This window comes from Halichoerus grypus, chromosome 8 (assembly GCF_964656455.1).
Source record: "Halichoerus grypus chromosome 8, mHalGry1.hap1.1, whole genome shotgun sequence".
Classification (NCBI taxonomy): Eukaryota; Metazoa; Chordata; class Mammalia; order Carnivora; family Phocidae; genus Halichoerus; species Halichoerus grypus.
The window spans coordinates 59,362,209-59,382,612 of record NC_135719.1 but is presented as its reverse complement, the minus strand read 5'-3'; the positions used below and the strand labels follow the sequence as shown (position 1 = coordinate 59,382,612).

General features: G+C 37.1%; 1 protein-coding gene across 1 annotated transcript in view; it reads right to left on the bottom strand.

The window, feature by feature from the left end:
- WDR72 (WD repeat domain 72) overlaps positions 1-20,404 on the bottom strand; it is a 190,708-nt gene that overhangs the window by 149,619 nt on the left and 20,685 nt on the right. Inside the window, exons 10-12 of the mRNA XM_078078999.1 lie at positions 19,369-19,602; positions 16,821-17,041; positions 14,120-14,315 (exon numbers count right to left, since the gene is read on the bottom strand). Coding sequence (XP_077935125.1) covers positions 14,120-14,315; positions 16,821-17,041; positions 19,369-19,602 — 651 coding nt within the window. The remainder of the gene's footprint in view (positions 1-14,119; positions 14,316-16,820; positions 17,042-19,368; positions 19,603-20,404) is intronic.

Sequence of the window (20,404 nt, the reverse complement as noted above, 5' to 3'; positions counted from 1 at the left end):
CCGCCGAGCAGGGAGCCCGATGCGGGACTCGATCCCAGGACTACAGGATCACGACCCGAGCTGAAGGCAGTCACCCAACCAACTGAGCCACCCAGGTGCCCCGGGTTCCTAACTCTTTAGAACCATTTTCTTTTCCTTCTTTAGCCAGAGCACTTTTTTTTAATTTGAGTAGAGTTTACCTACAATGTTACATTAGTTTCAGGTGTACAACATAGTGAGCAGACAAGATTATAGGTTATGCTAAGGTCGCTACAAGTGTAGCTACCATCGGATACCATACAACACTATTACAGTATCATTGATTATATTCTCTGTGCTGTGCCTTTTATTCCCACAACTTATTTATTCCATAACTGGAGGCCTGGATCTCCCATTCCCCTTCACCCATTTTGCTCATCTCCCCATCTCCCTCTCCTATGGCAACTATCAGTTTGTTCTGTGTATTTTTAGATCTGATTCTGTTTTTTGTTGGTTGCTCATTTTTTTAAAATTCCACATATGAGTGAAATCATGTGGTATTTGTTTTTTTCAGTCTGACTTATTCACTTAGCATAATACCCTATATGTCCATCCCTGTTGTGACAAATAGCATGATTTCATCATTTTTATGGTTGTGTAGTATTCCATTATAGATATAAACCATGGAAGGAGTCCTACAGCATATAGATAGGTCGTCTGGCATCAGCCATTGCCTTCCTTACTCAGTGAATTAGAATTAGATTCTAAATTAGAAAACAACAACGGAACATTATGCAGCCTTAAAAAGAGAGTGTTCTGACAGGTGCTATAGCATGGGTGAACCCTGAGGACACTATGCTAGTGAAATTAGCCAGTCACAAAAAAAAATATATTGTATGATTCCACTTACATGAGTAGTCAAATTTACAGAGACAGAAAGTAGAATGATGGTTGCCAAGAGCTGAGGGGAGAAAGGAATGGGAACTTATTTTTTCTAATGGGTAGAGAGTTTCACTTGGGGAAGATGAAAAAGTTCTGGAGATAGATGGTGGTGACAGTTGCACAATAATGTGCATGTACTTAATCCCACTAAACTTTGCACTGAAAAACTTAAAATGGCAAATTTTATGTTATAGGTATTTTACCACACAAAAAAAGCATCTATGTTGATAAGATAGCCCAAGGAAAATACAAACAAAAAGAGAAGTACACCGAGAAGAGACCCAGGGAATATTATAAAGAGGGCTTGCAGAATCAGCACAATGAGAAAGAGGGGCTGTTGGCCATCAGGGGAAGAGGATGCCATGTAAGGCTGAGGATGGAGAGACAAGATTGGTGACAGTGATTGCAGACAAGTATCTGCCACCCAGAGGATGACAACTCATCTTGGGAGTGAGGGTACCTCAAGAAGAACAGTTCCATTGGAATAGTGTAGACAAAAGCCGGATTAAAATACATTCAATAAATGGGAGACAAGAAAACAAAGACAGAGTATAGATGGCATTTTGTAGAAAACTATCAATTACTTTGGGGAGAATGACAAAGATAATAGAAACTCACAATTCCTTATCTAAAACATTTAGGGCCATAAGGCTTTAGAATTCAGGATTTTTCAGATTTTGGAGAGATAAGATAATGCACATATGTATATTGTATAACAGCTATAGGAGAGTCTAGGAGAGCAGACAGTAATCAAACAAGTAATTTATCTGCAGGTAAAAAAAAAAAGAATATTTACACTTAGTGGAATAAATAACCTCATATGAGCTAAGGTTTGGTTTTGTTGCTTTAACACAAACTAATAAAAAAAATCCCTTTTGTTTTCAGAGCTTTTTATATTTTAAATTGTGGCAAAAAGAATATGGAGCTGTATTCAAAATAATTGGTAGCTAGGAGGTCAGAAGTAATAAAAGAGATAATCTCTGAGATGAATTGCTAGGATGCTCTGTTTAATGTAAGGTAGGATATCACATCGTGAATTTGACTTCTTATATCCACACAGGTAAGTTAAGTCACCTAATTCCAAATCCCAAGTTTTACTGATTGTTTTGTCTCTGCCATCTATAATTAAATTGTAATGTGCTAAGAATTCCTTTAAAACCAGTGCTTTAAAGAAAACACAACTTCCTTTATAAAATCATTGATGATGGATAGCTTCACTAATAGATCAGTCTTGGAAAAATGATCATGGTTGTAAGAAATGAAGATAATAAAATTTTTTAAAAAAATGATAGACATAAAATAAGGAACATGTAACAACATGGTTTTCAAACTAGACTTACAAATGATGCTTCTAAAAGTAAGAAAAATGTGATGATTAAAAAAGTTAAACCTCCAGCGCAAATCATGGATTAAAAGTAAATTGTTTTGTCAAATCTTATTCCAATTATTTTCCTGGAATCCCAGCCCATAAACATTCTCAGTTCTGATTTATCATTTAGTTAAATGATTTGGATAAAGTCTTTATCGGATAAATAAAAGACTTTATCCAAATCATTTAACTAAATTTACAAAAACAATTTGCTATCCACTTAAATGATGAACTAACTATAAGATGACATCCTGTGTCCCTCAGTGGAGCTTCTATTACTCTGATGCTTCCAAGTGGCTGCAAAAAGCCCTTTGTCTTCTCAGCACACAGACCTAGAGGGGAATGGAATCCACAGGCACATGAATGTGAATAGGACTGGGGAAAATAGTGGACCAATCCATGTCCAGGCCTTTTCGACAGGCTGACATTAGCAACCAACATTTTTTGTAGCACAGGAGATAAAATCTGACATTCCCACAGTCAAATTCTCTGCTCACCACTCCCAGCCAAGCACTTGACCTTTGGATTTGTTTTCACCTGATTCATCCCTAGAAACGTGAAAGACCCTTCCCATCAAATCCTAACAAGTAGGTCAGTGGTGGAAGTTGGATATTATTGATACATTCCGATGAATAAAGTGCATCTGATATCCTTTATCTTTCAGCCAAATCAGAGAACCTACTTTCCTAGAGAATAACAATCATTACAGTCCACTGAGTCTTGCTTTCCCAATCATTTCTGCGGCAGCTGGCTACTGGGAAGTTACTAGGGAATTGAAAAGAGGCAGCGTGAGGAGGGGCAGATGGCTCCTTTGGGTTTATTTCGCCAAATATGGCAGCTGTGAAACCCACTAACGTTCCAAGTGTCCATATAAAATGCTTGCAGACGGGCCAAGCAAAGGAGGAGCCACAGAGCAGTCATCCTGATGTGTTCCTCTTTCTGCTGCCGTGGAATAAGCTCCTGAGATTTAATTCACATACGTAACAAACATATCCAACCAGCACGTGATCCAACAGTGTAATCAGACCGCAGGAATCAGTTAAAAGTGATGATAGCAAGTATTTCCTTTACTTAAGTAAAACCCAGGAAGATAGTAATTGACAAGGGAAACAATAAAGCAGCGAAGGGTGGGACTTAATTGGTGAAAGTAACTTTAAGAGAAAAAAATATTTAGCTTTATCATTTGAAAGAGATTCTATTGATTTTCATATTTGTTTCTGAGCATACAAAATGTTCCAACGATACCCTACAAATATCACAATATGCCTAATACATATTAACATGCCAGATTATTAAAAAAAAAAAAAAGGCGGGTTGAGTAATACCTTAATTAAAATGCACACCCACACCCACATACATACATACACACAAACACCTGTGTATGTGTTTTATCAGATAACCATTAATCATATAATGTAGAATTTAAAAAATAAGTCAGGATGAATTAAAATAATACAGAACCATGTTCATGTGAAGTATAATTCTATAATAAAATTTAGATAATTGTTCAAATATTTATAGCTAATAAGGATTGAGAAAGAAGCAAATCCAAATTTGGGGAAAAATACTTGTGTTTATTTTGTTAGTAGCCTTTCAATGTGTTATCTAGATTTTAAAGGACACAGTAGAAACTACCTCATGTAGAAAACTTTTCTCTTGAATTTTTCTACATCTGTGGAATTTCCTCACTTTGAAAAGATTGTGAACTTCTACGAGCAAACTAACAGTTATATAATTTCACCAAACTAGATGTCTTTGTTCACTAGATGGAATTATAGAAGACTACCGTGTGTGTGTGTGTGTATGCGTGTATGTGTATGGTGTAGGGGGGTGAGCACGCATGTAAGGGTGTCTAACAAGGCTTTATAGCAATGTAAAAAAATATACAATGAGACTCCTATGTCTCTCTTCAGTGATACATTGTTAATTGTCAGATTTAATTTAATAAGATTAAATTAAATTATTGTATTTTTATTCTGGTGTGTGTGTGTGTGCGTGTATATCTAAATATCAGATATTTATATATTATATAAATATATGAGATATAAATATATAAGATATATATTTAAGTGTATAAGTACATAAATATCAGATATATCAGATATTGATCTATGCTCCCCAACTGTACTACTACCATTGAGTAACTTCAGTGCATCCCACATTAAAAATCTTTCAGACTAACAGAAAGCCTTAACTTTTTTTCATGTCCTGAACCCCCTCAGCAGTCTGGGGAAAACCAGTGAACCAGCCCTTTTTCACAATATTGGTTTAAAATGTCAAAAATAAAATACATAGGATTATAAAGGATATCAATTATATTGAAATGCAATCATCAAAACATATTAAAAACCAAGCTTATATGCTTCTTTATTCATGCATGAAATGACAAGAGCTAGTGCTGTGCCTAAAACTTTACGGCAGTGGTAAACATGGTACTTTGAGATACCGGTGACAATTGTGATGTGATATGAAAATACCTGTGACGTCTATTGTTGACAATGTCACAGTTATTGCTAATACTGCTGTGAAGCATTCTCTACATTCAAAGTGGAAAGAAACGCTTCATTTCATTTAGCATTCCCTTTAAAAAGGGATTTGTGGATTGTGGAGTGAGTGAAGGGAAGCGGCTTTCTAAAGCTCCCTGCTACGCCTCCCAGGGTGTTACATTAATAATGAAAATAATGAACTAATAAGTGGATAATGCCTTCCAAGAGACTTACACGATATAAAAATAAATATAAGCATGTCTCTGTATACATTAATACATGAAGGAATAAAATACTGGAAGTATAATGTATTAACCGTTCATAATGATTATCTGCAAGTGTTGGGATCCTATTGCTTCTTCAAGATACCTTCTTTATACTTTCTGTATCTCTGGTTTTTCTTTTGATTGAGTTGAAATTGACATAACATCCAGTGAACTGTTTCAAAGTGTAAAGTCGGTGGCATTTAGTACATTCCCAATATTGTGCAAACAGCGACTCTCTCTAGTTTCAAGACTTTTCATCACCTCTGAGGAATATCCCCTACCCATTAAGTAATCCCTCCCTCCCCAGGTTCTCCTCCCCTCATCTCCTGGCAACCATTAATCTCTATGGATTTGCTTATTGAGGATATTTCATATAAAATGAACCATATGATATGTGATCTTTTGTGTCTGGCTTCTTTCACTTAGCAGAATGTTTCCGAGGTTCATCCAAATTGTGGTATGTATCAGTACTTCACTGTTTTTTAGGGTGGAATAATATTTCATTATATGTGTATACCATAATTTGTTTATCCATTCATCCATTGATGGGCATTTGCGTTACTTCGACCTCTTGGCAATTCTAAATAATGATCTTATGAACTTTTATGCTCAAGTTTCTGTGTGAACATATATTTTCATTTCTCTTGGGGTTATACCTAGGAGTGGAATTTCTGGTTCATATGGTATTCTATGTTTAACTTTTTGAAATATCACCCAACTGTTTTCTACAGAGGCTGCACCATTTTATATTCCCACCGGCAATATACTAGGGTCCTTATTTCTCTGTATCCTTGGGAAACCTTGTTATTTTCCTTTTCCTTTTTTTTTGGATTATAAGCATCCTAGTAAGTGTAAAGTGGTATCTCATTGTGATTTTGATTTGCATTTCCCTGATGGCTAATGATGTTGAAATCTTTTCATGTGCTTGTCAGTCATTTGCATAGCTTCTTTAAAGAAATATTTTTTCGAGTTCTTTTTCCTTTTTAAAATTGGGTTGCTTGTCTTTTTGTTGTGTTGTAAGAGTTCTTTATATATCCTGGATATTAAACCCTTATCAAATATATAATTTGCAAATAATTTTCCCCATTCTACAGGCTGTCTTTTCATGTTTTTTTTTTTTTTAAGATTTTATTTATTTGTCAGAGAGAGAGAGAGAGCACAAGCAGGGGGAGCGGTAGGAAGAGGGAGACATAGGCTCCCCACTGAGCAAGGAGCCCGATGCGGGACTCGAACCCATAACCCTGGGATCATGACCTGAGCCAAAGGCAGACGCTTAACCGACTAAGCCACCCAGGCGTCCCTGTCTTTTCACATTCTTGATAATGTTCTTTGATACACAAAAGTTTTAATTTTTATGAAGTCCCATTTAGTATTTTTCATTTGTTGCTGTAGTTTCTTTTTTATTAGAGGAACCATGTGACGTGTGTGTATGTAGGTGTGTATACATATACACATATATGCTTATATGTATGCATATATATTTGTATATGTATATAAATACATATATATGCATGTATATATGTGTGTGCATGTATTTATATGAACACATATATAGTTAATAAAAATAATAAATTAATAAATAAAATTAATAAAAATAAAGCCAGTATTCTCACATATAGTAATGTCTTACATCTTTTCTGCAAAATTGTGTTAAGTGTCATCATCATCATCATCATCATCACCACCACCATGAGGAAACTAAGGCTCTGATCAATTTAATTTAGTGATTTGCCAAAGAGTGAAAAAAATTAACAGAGGCAGAATCTACTGTCTCTAAATATCAGGCAATAACATTCATTTGATACATTAGGAGTGACTAATGAGTCATAAATTCAAACTGCTATGGTAATATATGAAGGATATATAATAAGTACAGATGATATTTATCTAGTGCTAACTGCTGTGAAGAGATGGTGAGTCTTTGAGGAATTCAAAGTGGACTGAGGTAATTGGAAAGAGTAGAACAAGAATTCAAATGTAGCAGTCTGAATCCCAGGGCTCATGATCATAACCCCTCTGGATGCTAATTCCCATTTGAGACATTAAACTTTGACAATTGAGCAAATATTTACTTGTTAACCTGCAAACAAAGTTCATATATACAAGTGTGTACATACACACTGACATACACACACACACACACACACACACAATATCACATGAGTCAAAATTTCAAATTATAGTGTAGCTGTGATAACGGGGGCCAAAGAGGAAGAAATAAAGATTCAAAAATAGGCAACACACTAAAAATACGTGTTGAGTAATAACATCAGTAATTATTATAATAAAGAAGAAAAGGGCTTGGAAACGTGTTGTAGGAAAAATCCCATCCTGTGCTTTAATGTATCCTATTTTTCTTTTCTAAAAACAATCATCCCGAGAGGGTTCCATCTGTAATATACCACAACAAAATAAGGTGGCTTTGAGAAAATAACATACTGGGAAGACAATTACCTGCCAGATGCTGCATACCCAAAATCTACCTGTAACACTCACATGATGAAGGTCATCCTCTGATTGTGCTGACAAGGCACCCATACCTACAGAGGGGTGACCTTGGTAAGAAAATCAAGCAAAACTGTCCTTCAGAATGGTATGGCTGGTAACTAGTGGAATTAGAAGTTTATTTTATATGCTATATACTACAAATAAAGACAACAAGATAATACTTGTGGGCTGGAAAATGACTTCTCCATGTAGTGACCTTGTGTGGTATTTTGGTGTAACAACATAAGAATTTAACCACACGATTCTATTCTATTGGGGAAAATATTAACTGCACATTTCTGGGAATCTGTGTCCAGCATTCATCATATATATCCCTCACCCTAAACAATTAAAGCAAACTCAGATCTACAGTAGAGGATTAAATGCTAGATATTTTCTAAAAATATGGCCTATTAGCTATTACTTGACAAACCTTATCTTACCTTTCTTAATAGTTTTATTTTTAAAATTTTCTTTTTAAGACTATGTATTTTGAAGCCACAAAAGAATAAATGCTTCATTTATATGGCATCAAAATAGACTAATGTTCTGACTAACTGGTACTAGTTTCACTAAGAAAATGAAATTAAGAAAGAAAATTTAACACCTGTGGTAAAAATAACTCTGAAATGTATTTGTCTTCTTCCTGACTTCCTTAATTTCATATGCATAGGCTTTGTTCCAATGGTCTGTTTATAAGTTAGCTGTTTTAAAACTCACAATGTGTTTTCCCACAGAAACCAAGTCATGACCAGAGGCTGGGTCCTCAGGCCAGGCTCTTGGAATAAAGCTTCCTGCTCAAGGTCACACAGCTCACATTACCTGAGCAGAAGCAGGAAGAAATGAATAAAAATAGACTCACGTGGACCCTGAGTTCTTACCCCGTCACTGGCCAAAGACTTCGGTCCTCCTTAAACTCCAGGCTGTAAGCTTGTAAGATTTCCTCAGGACTGCAATTCCACCACAGATGTAATACCTTTAAAAAGTCTTCCTGAAGCAAGGAGTGCCCACCTCCCCAGCAGGAGGCATGGGAAATGGACGGGCAGCTGCCCATAACCTGTGCAGGCGTATCGAAGAGTTTCCTGAACAGGGGACTATCTTCCCATGGGCACAGGAAAGACTGCCCTACGCAGCGATTCACAGGTTTGCCTCTCCTTCCTTCCCACCAGCTGTTGCTACTGCTGTCCGAGTGCCTGCCAGTAACAGTCTCCCTCCTTGCAATCTGCTGTTTCTAATCTGTCATCTGAGAAATCAGATGCCCAGAACTGTTAGCACTGTGTGTAAATTTGAGAACCAAGCTCTGAGAGATAGCCCGAGACCCTCTCTTTCAGGAGAGCATTAGCAGGTTTCCTGGCAGCGATTTCTTTTCTTCTCAGAACTTTCCTTATCTAATTCCCTGTTTGACAGTCTCAAAAAGCTGACCTCCATCTGCAAGAAGTGTTCCTGTGTATAGTACAGTGGAGAACAAACCAAAGAGAGACATGCATCCTAGTGCAGGTACCCTCTACCTAACCTGGGAACCTTTAGACTCAAAAACATCTTTGCATTCCATATCCTCATAGCAAAATGGGTAAAACCATACAGTTAGTATGGTGTAATGGATTAAAAATTATAAATTGCTTTAGCATGAGTTATTATGAAAATCATGATCTTTAAAAAGAACTGCCATCCTTCTTAGAAGTCTATAAAGCACCCTGCATGGCAAATCCAGCCTGCTCCCTGCTTTTGTAAATAAAGTTTTATTGGAACACAGCCTCACCAACTCCTTTCTATATTATCTATGGCTTCTCCTGTGCCACAAAGGCAGAGCTCGGTAGGAGATCAGGTGGCCCGCAAAGCTTAAAAACTTCACTCTCCAGTTCTTTACAGGAGTTTTTCTGATCTATCTTACTGAGCTTCATTTTCAAGCAAGTAAGGTTTCATTTTCACATACACACACACACAAACACACCCCCATGTGTGCGTGCACACACGCATACAAAGACACACACACACAAACTGCTTAATATGGCATATTTCACAACACAGGCCATAAGCTTAAAAGAAGACCTTCAGTAGTAACAACTGTTTTATTAGTAACATGTGAGAAATTCATTGCACGAGTTTTCTGCTATGTAAATCCGGCACGGTGAACAGAAAAGTCCTCAGAATTATTTTAAATTCAATTCTTAAAAGAATAATGAGCTCAGAGCTGAGATTTATTTCTGGTGTGTATTTTAGGGGGAAAAAATCAGTATTACATTATCCCTATTGTGTCTCACAGCAATGAGGGTGACAAAGCCGCCCAGGGCTGTCAGTGCCAAACACATTGTGGGAGCTCAAATATTAATCAAAATGACATCTCCAGTTTTTTCCCTTCCTAATCAGGCCTAAACATCATGGGACATCCGGCAAATCAATAAGAGAAACTAGATGCCCTCATCACTCCCAACCTGGCAGCGCTGCATTTTTAGCCAGAAGATGAGGCCTTCACTGTTACATAAATACTTCTCTGCTTTGGTTGTTTGCCTCTCCTGGGAGATGAGCATGCCCACCTGTGACCCCAAACTTTACCCTGGCATGTATCTGACCCTGCCACCTGTCACAGTGAGAAACACTTCTTACGATTTCAAGATAAAATAGGCATGGGGGTATGTAGCTCTAGAATATGCTTGTGCATTCTACCCAAAAGACTAAATAAATGAATAAATAAATCTCTTCAATAAAGTGAGAACAGGCTGTTTTAAAGTGTTGTGAAAAATGGATGAAGTCTCATATTCTATCTTCTACACTTGGGGAAGGTGGTGCAGGGACTGACTTGTACCCCACACTCCAACCTTCCACCAAAGTGGGTATTTGGCCCAGTTGAGAATTAATTACTTTTTAGCTTCATTCCCCTGCCCCCACCTTTTCTTTCTAGGCCCCTTTCCCGCAAATCCCTATCCCACTGACACCTCCTATTTTCTCTCTATGAGCTTTGGGATTGCTCTAGTGCTGAAAGATGCCTTAGTGTCAATTTATCCCTCCTTCAGGTATTTAGAGGAGTCAGAGTACTGGAGAAATGGAGCAGGGAGTAGGTCTGTTCACATATGAAACGAAGTTTGAACCTTCTAGCAAAGCTAACAGGAAAAACCCCGGAAAAATTACCTGGAGTAGAAAATACACAGACTTATACCTGAGGAGATGAGACAGGCCCCGTGAACTCCAGAAACCCTAAGGGAGACTTGGAGGAGAAAGCTGAGGATCTACCTGCAGTTGGCCAGCCATGATCTAAAAGCCACTACATGGGCCAATGTTAAGGTGAGCTCATTTGTATTCAATCTACTGAGATCCAAGAAAATTTGTGTTAATTCATTCATTCATTTATTGATCCATGTGCCAGGCACGTCAGTGAACAAGCACATTCTATAGCCTCATAGCCTCTTTTCTGCCTAATTGTTTTGGTCTTAGTTGGTATTTTTCCTCTAACTGTATGAAACTATAAATGGAAAAGCTTCTTGATCTGGATTTTCCCACTTCTACAGGAAGAGGATGAAACAGAAATCTAGCACAGTAAATGAGATGGAAGAATCTTAGCCACATGAAATCCAGCTTGAGAAAGAAAAAGTAGTTCATTCAATTCTAAACGAAACTGGGATTGCAGAGGTTAAAGGCAACCCGAAACAAAGCCAGTAATAGACACAGACTAAAAGGTATGGCATAAATTTATCCAAAAAGGATAAGCATGGTGAATGGTGAGCAAAGTCAGGGTGTCAGCCATGGGCACAGTGTTGGGGGGGGTTCAAATGAAATTGCTAATGGGACAATGTTTTGAAAAACTGAAAGGGCACAACACAAATCTGAAGGAATTCCCATAATTATTAGTAATATTTTCACCATTATAAGTTCCATCTTAGTTGAGTTAAGGTTAAGGTTGTTTATAAAGTATTAGTGTAGATAACCATGAGATAAACAGCCTCACGGCCTCATGTGAAGTAAGTATTTTACATTTGGCACTAAATGTGTACACATTATTTGATATGGAAATTCTAAAACAAACCTTTTTATAGGAAAAAATGTGCATAACCAATTACAGAAGATTCCTGAGCTAAAGTATGATGTGTCCATCATGGCCACGATGCCAATTATTGTCCATTTGACCAACCACTCCACCCTTTCCCTGCTCTTCTGCGTCTGCTCCGGCCCTTGGCTAGTGCCTAGAACTGAAATGTCCTTCCTCTCTGACTTCCACTTGGATCAAACTAAGGAAGGTGATTGCAGAAGGACAGAGAAAATAATTTCTTCCAACTCTTTGTCTCAGTCCTGCATCTCTGGGAGGAGCGGTTTCTCTGCCATGACTTCAGGGAGTGACCATTCCTCCACGGTTTCCACTCTCACACGGGGCCACTAACACTATTTATATCCTCTTGTTGCTTCAGCCCTAGGCAAGTGGTGAGAGCTTCCTGATACTGCCAGTCTGGGCGATGGAGGCCTCACTATCCATTCCTTCTCAGTTCCCTAAGTCCTATCCACACCCTTATAAATAGCCCTTTCATTAGTCTCTTCATTTGGCCCACCTGGGTTAAATTCAATTTTCTGCCAGGACCATGACTGAAACACAATTTTGGCATCTATTTATTGACATAGAAAGATTTCTGACAGAAAGTAGATCAAAATATTAATAGCAGTTATCTTTAGGAAGCGGGACAGGATTATTTATTTTTCTTTATTTTTCTCTATATTTTTCAAATGTTCTGCAATATTTGGTTATGGATTGGGGAGTATAAAAATAAATGATAAAATTAAAAGAAAATGTGGGAATAAATACAGTTTCAAGAAGTACTAGTGGTTGGGGCTCCTGATTGACTAAGTGTCTGCCTTTGGCTCAGGTCATGATCTCACGGTCCTGGGATAGAGCCCCATGTCAGGCTCCCTGCTCAGTGGGGAGTCTCCTTCTCCCTCTCCCTCTGCCCCTCCCCACCGTTTATGCGCGCGCTCTCTCTCAAATAAATAAAATCTTAAAAAAAAAAGTACTAGTGGTTTGGCTTCCTCTTTTACTGCCCACCCCATCAAAAAATACATAAGTAAAAAGTTGCATAGGCTGAGAGGTATCCTGATGGAGCAATGGAACTGTAAACATTTGTCAATGCCCAGCTATTTCTTTATTCTCGCTAGATTCTATTTTCTAGAAAAAAATACATTTGATTAGCAAGTCTTCACAATTTCACAACTGAAAGCAATGCAATTGCACATATTTATGTGTTTTAGAGACTTAGATTCCACAAGCAGAAGCCAAAATTTTGCTTCCTTCTTTGATCACATTAATAATAGTTAACTATTACTAAGGGCATAGCACCTACAGGCACTGTTTACAAGCATGGTCAGTATTAGTTAATTTAATCCTGACAGGAAGGCGGTATCATTACTTCCATTTCATAGATGAAGAGATTGACATGCAATGGAGCCAAATTGCTTGCCTGAGGCCAACCTTTGTTAGCAGGTCCTGGAAGCAAGCCCAGGCTTTAGAGCTCATTTTATCCATTATACTCAATTGTCACTCAGGTTGATAGATTACCAAAGAATTGTAAAACTCTCCTAATTTTGTGCACATTGTGCAAAGAAAGATGGGGCCCTCATATTGGTTTGCTGCTTATTAGCAATGTAATTTTGTGCCTCTACAAATCAGAGTTAACAAATTCCTCATCAATAAAATGGGGAATAAAGTCTCTTCCACCACCCTAGAAGTTGTGATAATCTAATGGGAAATGAACATGGAAGGCCATCAAAGCTGTAAAGCAAGGCACAAATGTAAGGCAGAATTATATTGCACCCATACACCAGTACATTAGTCATCATCATTAACACATGAAAGTCAAATGTAAAGAAAATAGCAATTATTTTGGTGAAGTATGACTCTAAACTATAATATTATAAACCATCCAGCCTGTTAATAACACCCAACATAAAACCACCACTGATTAATCAATAAAAATCATGCAATGGTTTCAGTAAAATGTACTCTCAGGAGCGCTCCCCTGACTCCCATTCATTAATTACCTTGCCGTATTTGATAAGTTCCCAGCATCTGCCTGAAATGTGTTACTCTCAATCTTAAGTTATAGAGTAAAACTTTTTTGAAAACTTTAATGTTCACACTGTACATTCTCTACGCTACCACATCAAAAGTTCAATTGAGCCACTCAATTTTCAGTTTCCCTGACTCGACTTTTTGGAGTTTTGTAATTAATTATATTCCACTATTACTGATCATCAATTAGCTCAAAATGTTGCTGAGATGGTGAGTATGCTGAAGAAGGCAGAATTTAATGATAATTTGAGACTGGTAGGACACTAAATTTCTCTCTTGTTAATAATTAAAGTGAGATAACTTATGTTTTTATTTATAGCTTCCAGAAATATCCGGCTCATTCCTGCGCACTGCTCTGTCAGCTAATCATCAGTTGGTCAAGCTCTGACTTAGGCCATTGTGTTTTATTTTCCACACACGCCTTCAACCAAAGCCATGAAATGCAGCCTAACCAAAGGTTAGAGCAGGTAAGGTGGTCACCACATATTCTCTGGAACTCTCCACCTAGCCAAATGCTTTGATGCATAAACATATAAAGAATGAAAGGGGTAAAATTCCAATTTACCTGTTTCAATTTCCCAGATGTAAGCGGAGTCATCTGCACATCCAACAATTAAAAAATTCTCAACCGGGTGCCATTTTATCATCCTCACAGGGAAAAGGTGCTTCCGGGCATGCAGGAGGCACCTCTTCCCCTCAAGGTGAAGGAGAGCCACGGAATGGTCACTGCACACACAGCAAATTACCTGATCGCTTCTTAGCTGTGGGGAAAAAAACCCAAAAACCAAAAAAAAAAAAAAAAACCCAGCATTATTTGTAAGTAAATCATCAAACGCTTTCCTTAAAATTAAATCTGATTTTTTCTCCTCGTAACATAAAAATATTTTGTTTAAACACCATTTACAAAATGACATTTCTGCTTTCTACAGGACCTCTTCACATAACACTGTAAAGAGGAGCTTTAAACACCAAGTAGATTTTAAATTCAACAACTTATTACGAAGGTCAAGAGACACAAGTGAAAAAGGAGAATTCCAAGCCAAATCTACTTATAAGATAAATGAAGGACTTGACCATCACGCAGCAAATTCAGGCAGTGAGGCAGACATTGGAAATAATGCAGAATAAAATAAACCCCAGAACTAATTTGTTGCCACAAAAAGAAGCTATTTGTAGACACAAGCTTAGGCCCAAGGGTATCGTGAGCTGATATTTTCCACTTAGAGCCTCAGAATGTGATTTGGTGCTGTTCCCAGAACTATTCAGATTCTAATCCAAACAGGAAACTCAGTGTAGACACAATCTAAAAGAGGTAAGCACTAGATAGTTCCAACTGAATGCACAGCTTCAAAGATACAAGGACCAAAAATAGGCTCACAGGACAAAGATTCTTAAGATACTTTTTAAAAAGTCAGCATGTGGTTACCTTGAACACAGTTTAGGACAAAGACCGACCATGCTGGGTGCGGTGAGGCTAATCTGGGAGGAGTTTACAGGGCAGGTCTGTGCCTCACCAAGAGGGCCCTGTGTTGGTCAGCTGGTGGTGGGGGTGGGTGGGGTGGCTGAGGGGAGGAGGGTTAGCTGGGTAGTGGCTCTTTCACCTCTTTGTTTCTTTTCTAACCACTTTGCTATGTGGATGCTCCTACTTTCACTAGGGCACCTAGCCAGAGTTTCAGCTGCTGTGTTTAAACCATCAGTTGGGATCCCTTGAGAATCTCCTTGTGCCCATTACTGACCTCTTTCTGTGGGGTGCTGGGAAGCAAGTTATTTTTCCTAATTCGTTCTAAGGAGCCTACAGAAATCCTGAGGGGGGAAAAATCACAAAATGGCAGGGGTGCTGTATGGGGAGCCTGGACTGTAGGACAGGGCAGATGGCCCTGCCTCCTCACTACTACCCCTTAGAGAACCTGCACAACCCACAGCCTCTAGAACAGAGAGCCCAACGTACTTCAGGAAACTTGTACACACATACAAAGTGTGAACAAACACGTAACACGCGAACACAGATCCTATAGCTGGAGGTCGACATACACTAGAGACCCACACTCAGCCAATAGATTCTCTTTTCTATGCATTTGAAATTGAAAAGCTAAAAGAGGTCATAGGAAGAAGTAAGATTAAGGAGCAAGCACAGAAAACAGACTCTTGGGGTAGGGGACTTGAAGAGTAAATAACCTTGGTTCCTGAATTTAAGTTCAAATTTCACTGGGTCCTTGTTGTAGTACTTTGTTTTGTATGTCTAAAATATTGCCTCTTATGCCCTTTCAATAAACTCCTTTCTTATTTGGCTTGGTTTGGAGTTCAGTCATTTATGATTGAGGCAGAAGTAAAAGAGGTCAGGATTTTGACTACTGTCCTGGAGCTTTGAGTAAAAGAAAAATGATTTAAAAAAAGAAGAAGAAGAGGGAACTTCAGCAATAAAAGACATATCAAAGTATCCCAAATCACCATATGGAAGTCTTTTTTAAAGTTTCTTCACTTGGTTTCACTGATTTGTTTAATCATTTGTGTTACTGAAATATTTCTTTCATTATGTCTTATTACAAAATTACAGTGTAAGTTTTCTCTGAGTTTACTTTGCAGCTGATTTTTTTATGTTATTATTACAGAGAAATAATTTTGACAAGTCAATCGACTGATTGACAAACTCAGGAAACTCAAAAGTTGATTGTTCGTATTTTAACAAAGATGTCAGCTTTGTGGAAGCTGAATTTAAGTTTATATTACATGTGAAAATTATATTTGAAAGTATTTCCTTTTGTCCTGCACAAGGCAGATGCTCAGAAATTTGTTAAACAAATGAAAGAGAGCAAACAAAAAACCTATTTAAGAAAAAGAAAATATAACTATCAATATTATTATAAAAGTAAATTATTCAAGGCAAACATTATTTTCTAATTTATAGATTCCAATATATTTGAATTGCTTCTACATTGTCTATTACTTTTATTAAAGAATAATTAAAAAAATAAAAATGAGAATTCCATTAAGATATAGAATTAGGGAAAAAAAGAAAAAAAAAGTAAGAATTAACTGGCTTTTGTAAAGACAAGAATTGACAAAATCCTTGCTTTAGAATCAAATTATTTGCATAAGTTGTAATAATAATAATGCATATAAAAATTAGAAAGGAATTCATAAAAATTATCCAGTTGTAGTATGGGTACATAGAACTTTTTTCTGTGGGAAAACGGGTTAATTGCCCTTATGTGTTTTTAATATGTAACATAAATTTATGTTATGTTTTACTCTTTGTCTTAACTTACTCTGAAGTTCTCTGGTGACATCAAAAGACTTGTTACTGGACCGGCTTCCAAAAAGAATTTATGCAAAATTTCTTCAGTAAAGATATTCCACAAGATGACACACGAGTCCTGGTCCCCAGACACAAGCCAACTTTGGTCTAATTTCGAAGAGAGACCATGTGGGTAAAGTAATGAAGTAACACTTTGGTGATGGCCTTTGAGAACTTTGTAAGGAAGGGAATCTGGAAAACAAACACCAAATAGTGAAAAAAATTTTTTTTTGCTCAAGAAATAGTGCTAACATTTTCTTTTATAAAATTTTAATGTAAAGAAAATACGTATAATTAAAGCTAGGCAGTTGCTTAAAAAAATGAATGAACAACCCTTGGACCATCTCAAAAGGCAAGTACCTCCTCATAAGCTAGGTCATGCTTTTGATGAAGTCTGGTTGTTCGAAGTCTGCTAATTCTTTAAGGATGTTAGCAAGTTAGCTAGCACCAATGTTAGTTTAGTTAGCAAGACAGCCAGCACCAAAATTAGCTAGCACCAATTCCAGTGCCATCAAACAGCAAAGGCTGTTCTAAAAGAATGAAAAATTCACACATTTTGCTTCTACAAAAATTAATCTCAGGACTTCACTGTTGCCCTCCCAATAAGCATAACCAAGTCTATTATAAAAGAAAAGCATAGTTTCACAGAACAATTTTGCCTTAAAAAATATTAGAGATCACCTAGTTTTATCTCTTTGTTTTATCGATCAAGTACCAGAGGTGCAGAGAAGTTAAGCGACTTGGATCCAAGTGTAAAAGAGCATGGCATAATGTTTGAGAGCAGAGCTTTGCTGTTACACGAGTCCAGCTTTGGTCTTCTAGGTATGTCCCTTACTAGACGGGTCACCACGACAAGTTGCTTTTCCCCTCTAAGTCACAGGTACTGTACATGAAAAACTTGGGATAATAATAGCACTTACTTCACACAACACTGTTGTGTGGAATAAATATGATAATGCCCTTCATTTCCTAGCCCTAGTACTTGGTAGGAATGTGGATATTGTATACCATAGCTGTACTAGAACATAGGGCTACTGACGCCCAGTTTCCATACTGCTTCTTACGTCATCATTAGCTAAAACTTAAAAAAAAAAAAAATGGACAAGACCACAGACCACAAACCGTCTTTACTCAAATTGAAAAAGAGTCCCAAAGAATCATTGTTACGTCTATTAAAGAATCATTAGTTACTTCTATTCCATGAGGCACATCCTCACTTTACCTCCCTTAGCAAAGCAAGATGAATATTAATTCAAATGTTCAGGTCAAATGTAGATTTGTACTTGTTTTATGGATAAGAAAAAATTGGCCTAGATAAAAAGTGCTAAGGTCTTAAGCTTCTTCACTAACTTTTAACAGCAGCTATTGAGCTGTGTAGCAGTATATTACCTGTCCTCTGTTCATTGCTATTTACTCCTCTATCTTAGGTAATCACTGACATAAAACAGTAACATTGAATAAGTAGCAAAAGTAAGCTGAGAACAGTAACAAGATGTGTCTTAAAAGGTGAGATTTGGCTTTTACTCTTAAGGACCTTGCAGTCTAGTAGTATCCATGCGTTAAAAAATATCAAGTATCTATCTACACATCCCCAAATCTCAATCGCTTCCTGTATATTCCTTCCTTTACATAAGACAAATTACCACACAACAGTATTTATTTAATAGGTATTCACTGTTGCAATGCACAAAAATGTATAGGAACATATCTACATTTCATTAACAAAAAAATAAAAAATTAAAACAGGAAGATACCATTTTCTCCTGATTGGCAAATACTAAAAAGTTTAAATGCGCACAAAGTTGGCTCATGTGTGGGGAAAAGGCATTTTCATAGGCTGTTAGTGGACATACATATACATAGATGTATGTTCTTTGGAGACCATTGTTAGATATATTTTCAAAATTAAAAATACTCATAAATGTCGATTCAGTAATTCTACTCCTGAGAATTAATACTATAGATATCCCCACATATATATGCAAAGATGGTAAATTCAGCATTGCCTCCAGTAGCCGAAGACTAGAAAAAATGAAACACCTATTAACAGGAGATTTTTTAAAATTAAAGTTTTTATTATTATTAGTCATTTAAATGGAACTCATAAAGAATGTGCTCCAAAATATTTTATTAAGATATGCTTCAGGAGATTTCAGTAAAGTGTACAGACTATGCCTCTATTTGTGTAATATTATTGGAAGAATGCATATTGCTATGTTGGTATGCACTCGTCTATGCATAGAAAATTTCGAGGAGGGTATAAAGAAACTTATTAGCAGTTGCCTTTGTTGAAGGGAGCTGGAAGATCAAGGAAGAAGAGAAACATATTTCTCATTGTATAACCTTCCACTTGACTTTAAAAAAAAAAACTAGGTGTTTTTACTTTAATATTAAAATATGTACACATTAATTAGCAAATGGCAGCAAATTCTTTAAGCTTCAGGAATCTTCTTATTACAGCTTGTTAAAGTTGAAGCTTAAATAAATTAAATAAATAGGGTTAAATAAAATTCAATGACCTTTTAATAAAGAACCGCCTTCTAGAAGTCCTGCTTTGGCAGCATTCAAAGCCTGTGTAATGAAAATTGTCCCATCTTCACAGCCACATATTAGTTTATCAAGACTTGGAACATACTCTGATGAAGTGACTCCGACTGTTCCAGTCCCAGAGACATGGTCAATAATACTTTGGGACATGGTATGATGCTTATCAAAATTATCTTGAAGGGTCCATGTGGCAGTTATTGGTATTTCTAAAAGGAAAACACATAAAAAAGGGAAAATTCAGTTTATAAATTCATCATAGATATGGAAAATGTTTTCAAGGCACCATCCCTTGGGGTACCTAGAGGCTCTTTTGCCATCCTAACAGTTGGCTAACTGCAGAAGAGTTCTCCTGTCATCCATTGTCTTTATTCCAAATGCTATTTCATTGGTCCTCTGTCCTTCAAGGAGCCTCAGAAGAATAGGTGTGTATTCGTGTATTCATTTTAGACTTAGGTCACCTAAAAAGAACTGAGAAACTCTTGCAGTGATGTAAAGTGTTGGTCCAATCTCATATGTTCTCTATGTGTCTCAGCAACATTAAGAAGGAAAACTGGGGGTCTCTTAGTTATGTGAGGAAAATGGAAGAAACGTATTCTTTAAATATCAAGGGTATGAATATCTCAAAATTGCTCCTGGGCAATTATCTGTGAGTACCAAGAACGCTGGTTATCATTTTGCATAGCTTGCCACCCAACCATTTGAACTGGGCCTCAAGTAGGCTCAGGAAGGGAGAGAAGCGTGGACTCAGGAGCAAAGAGGGCAAGTCAAAGCCAACCTACCTTTCTATGAAAGAGAACCCAGGTCTTTCAGTACACATGCCACAGTGACTATGAAAACCTAGAAACCAAACCTGAGACAAACATCAAGTGCTGTCGTAGATGACTATGGTTCTACTTATAAAGAAGATTAATTAGATGCTTACTTAATTCTGCTGCTGGCTGTGGAACATAGGTGAGAAATCCTAGGTTTACCATTAGGTGGCCTCAGCAGGGGCATGGTATGTATTTT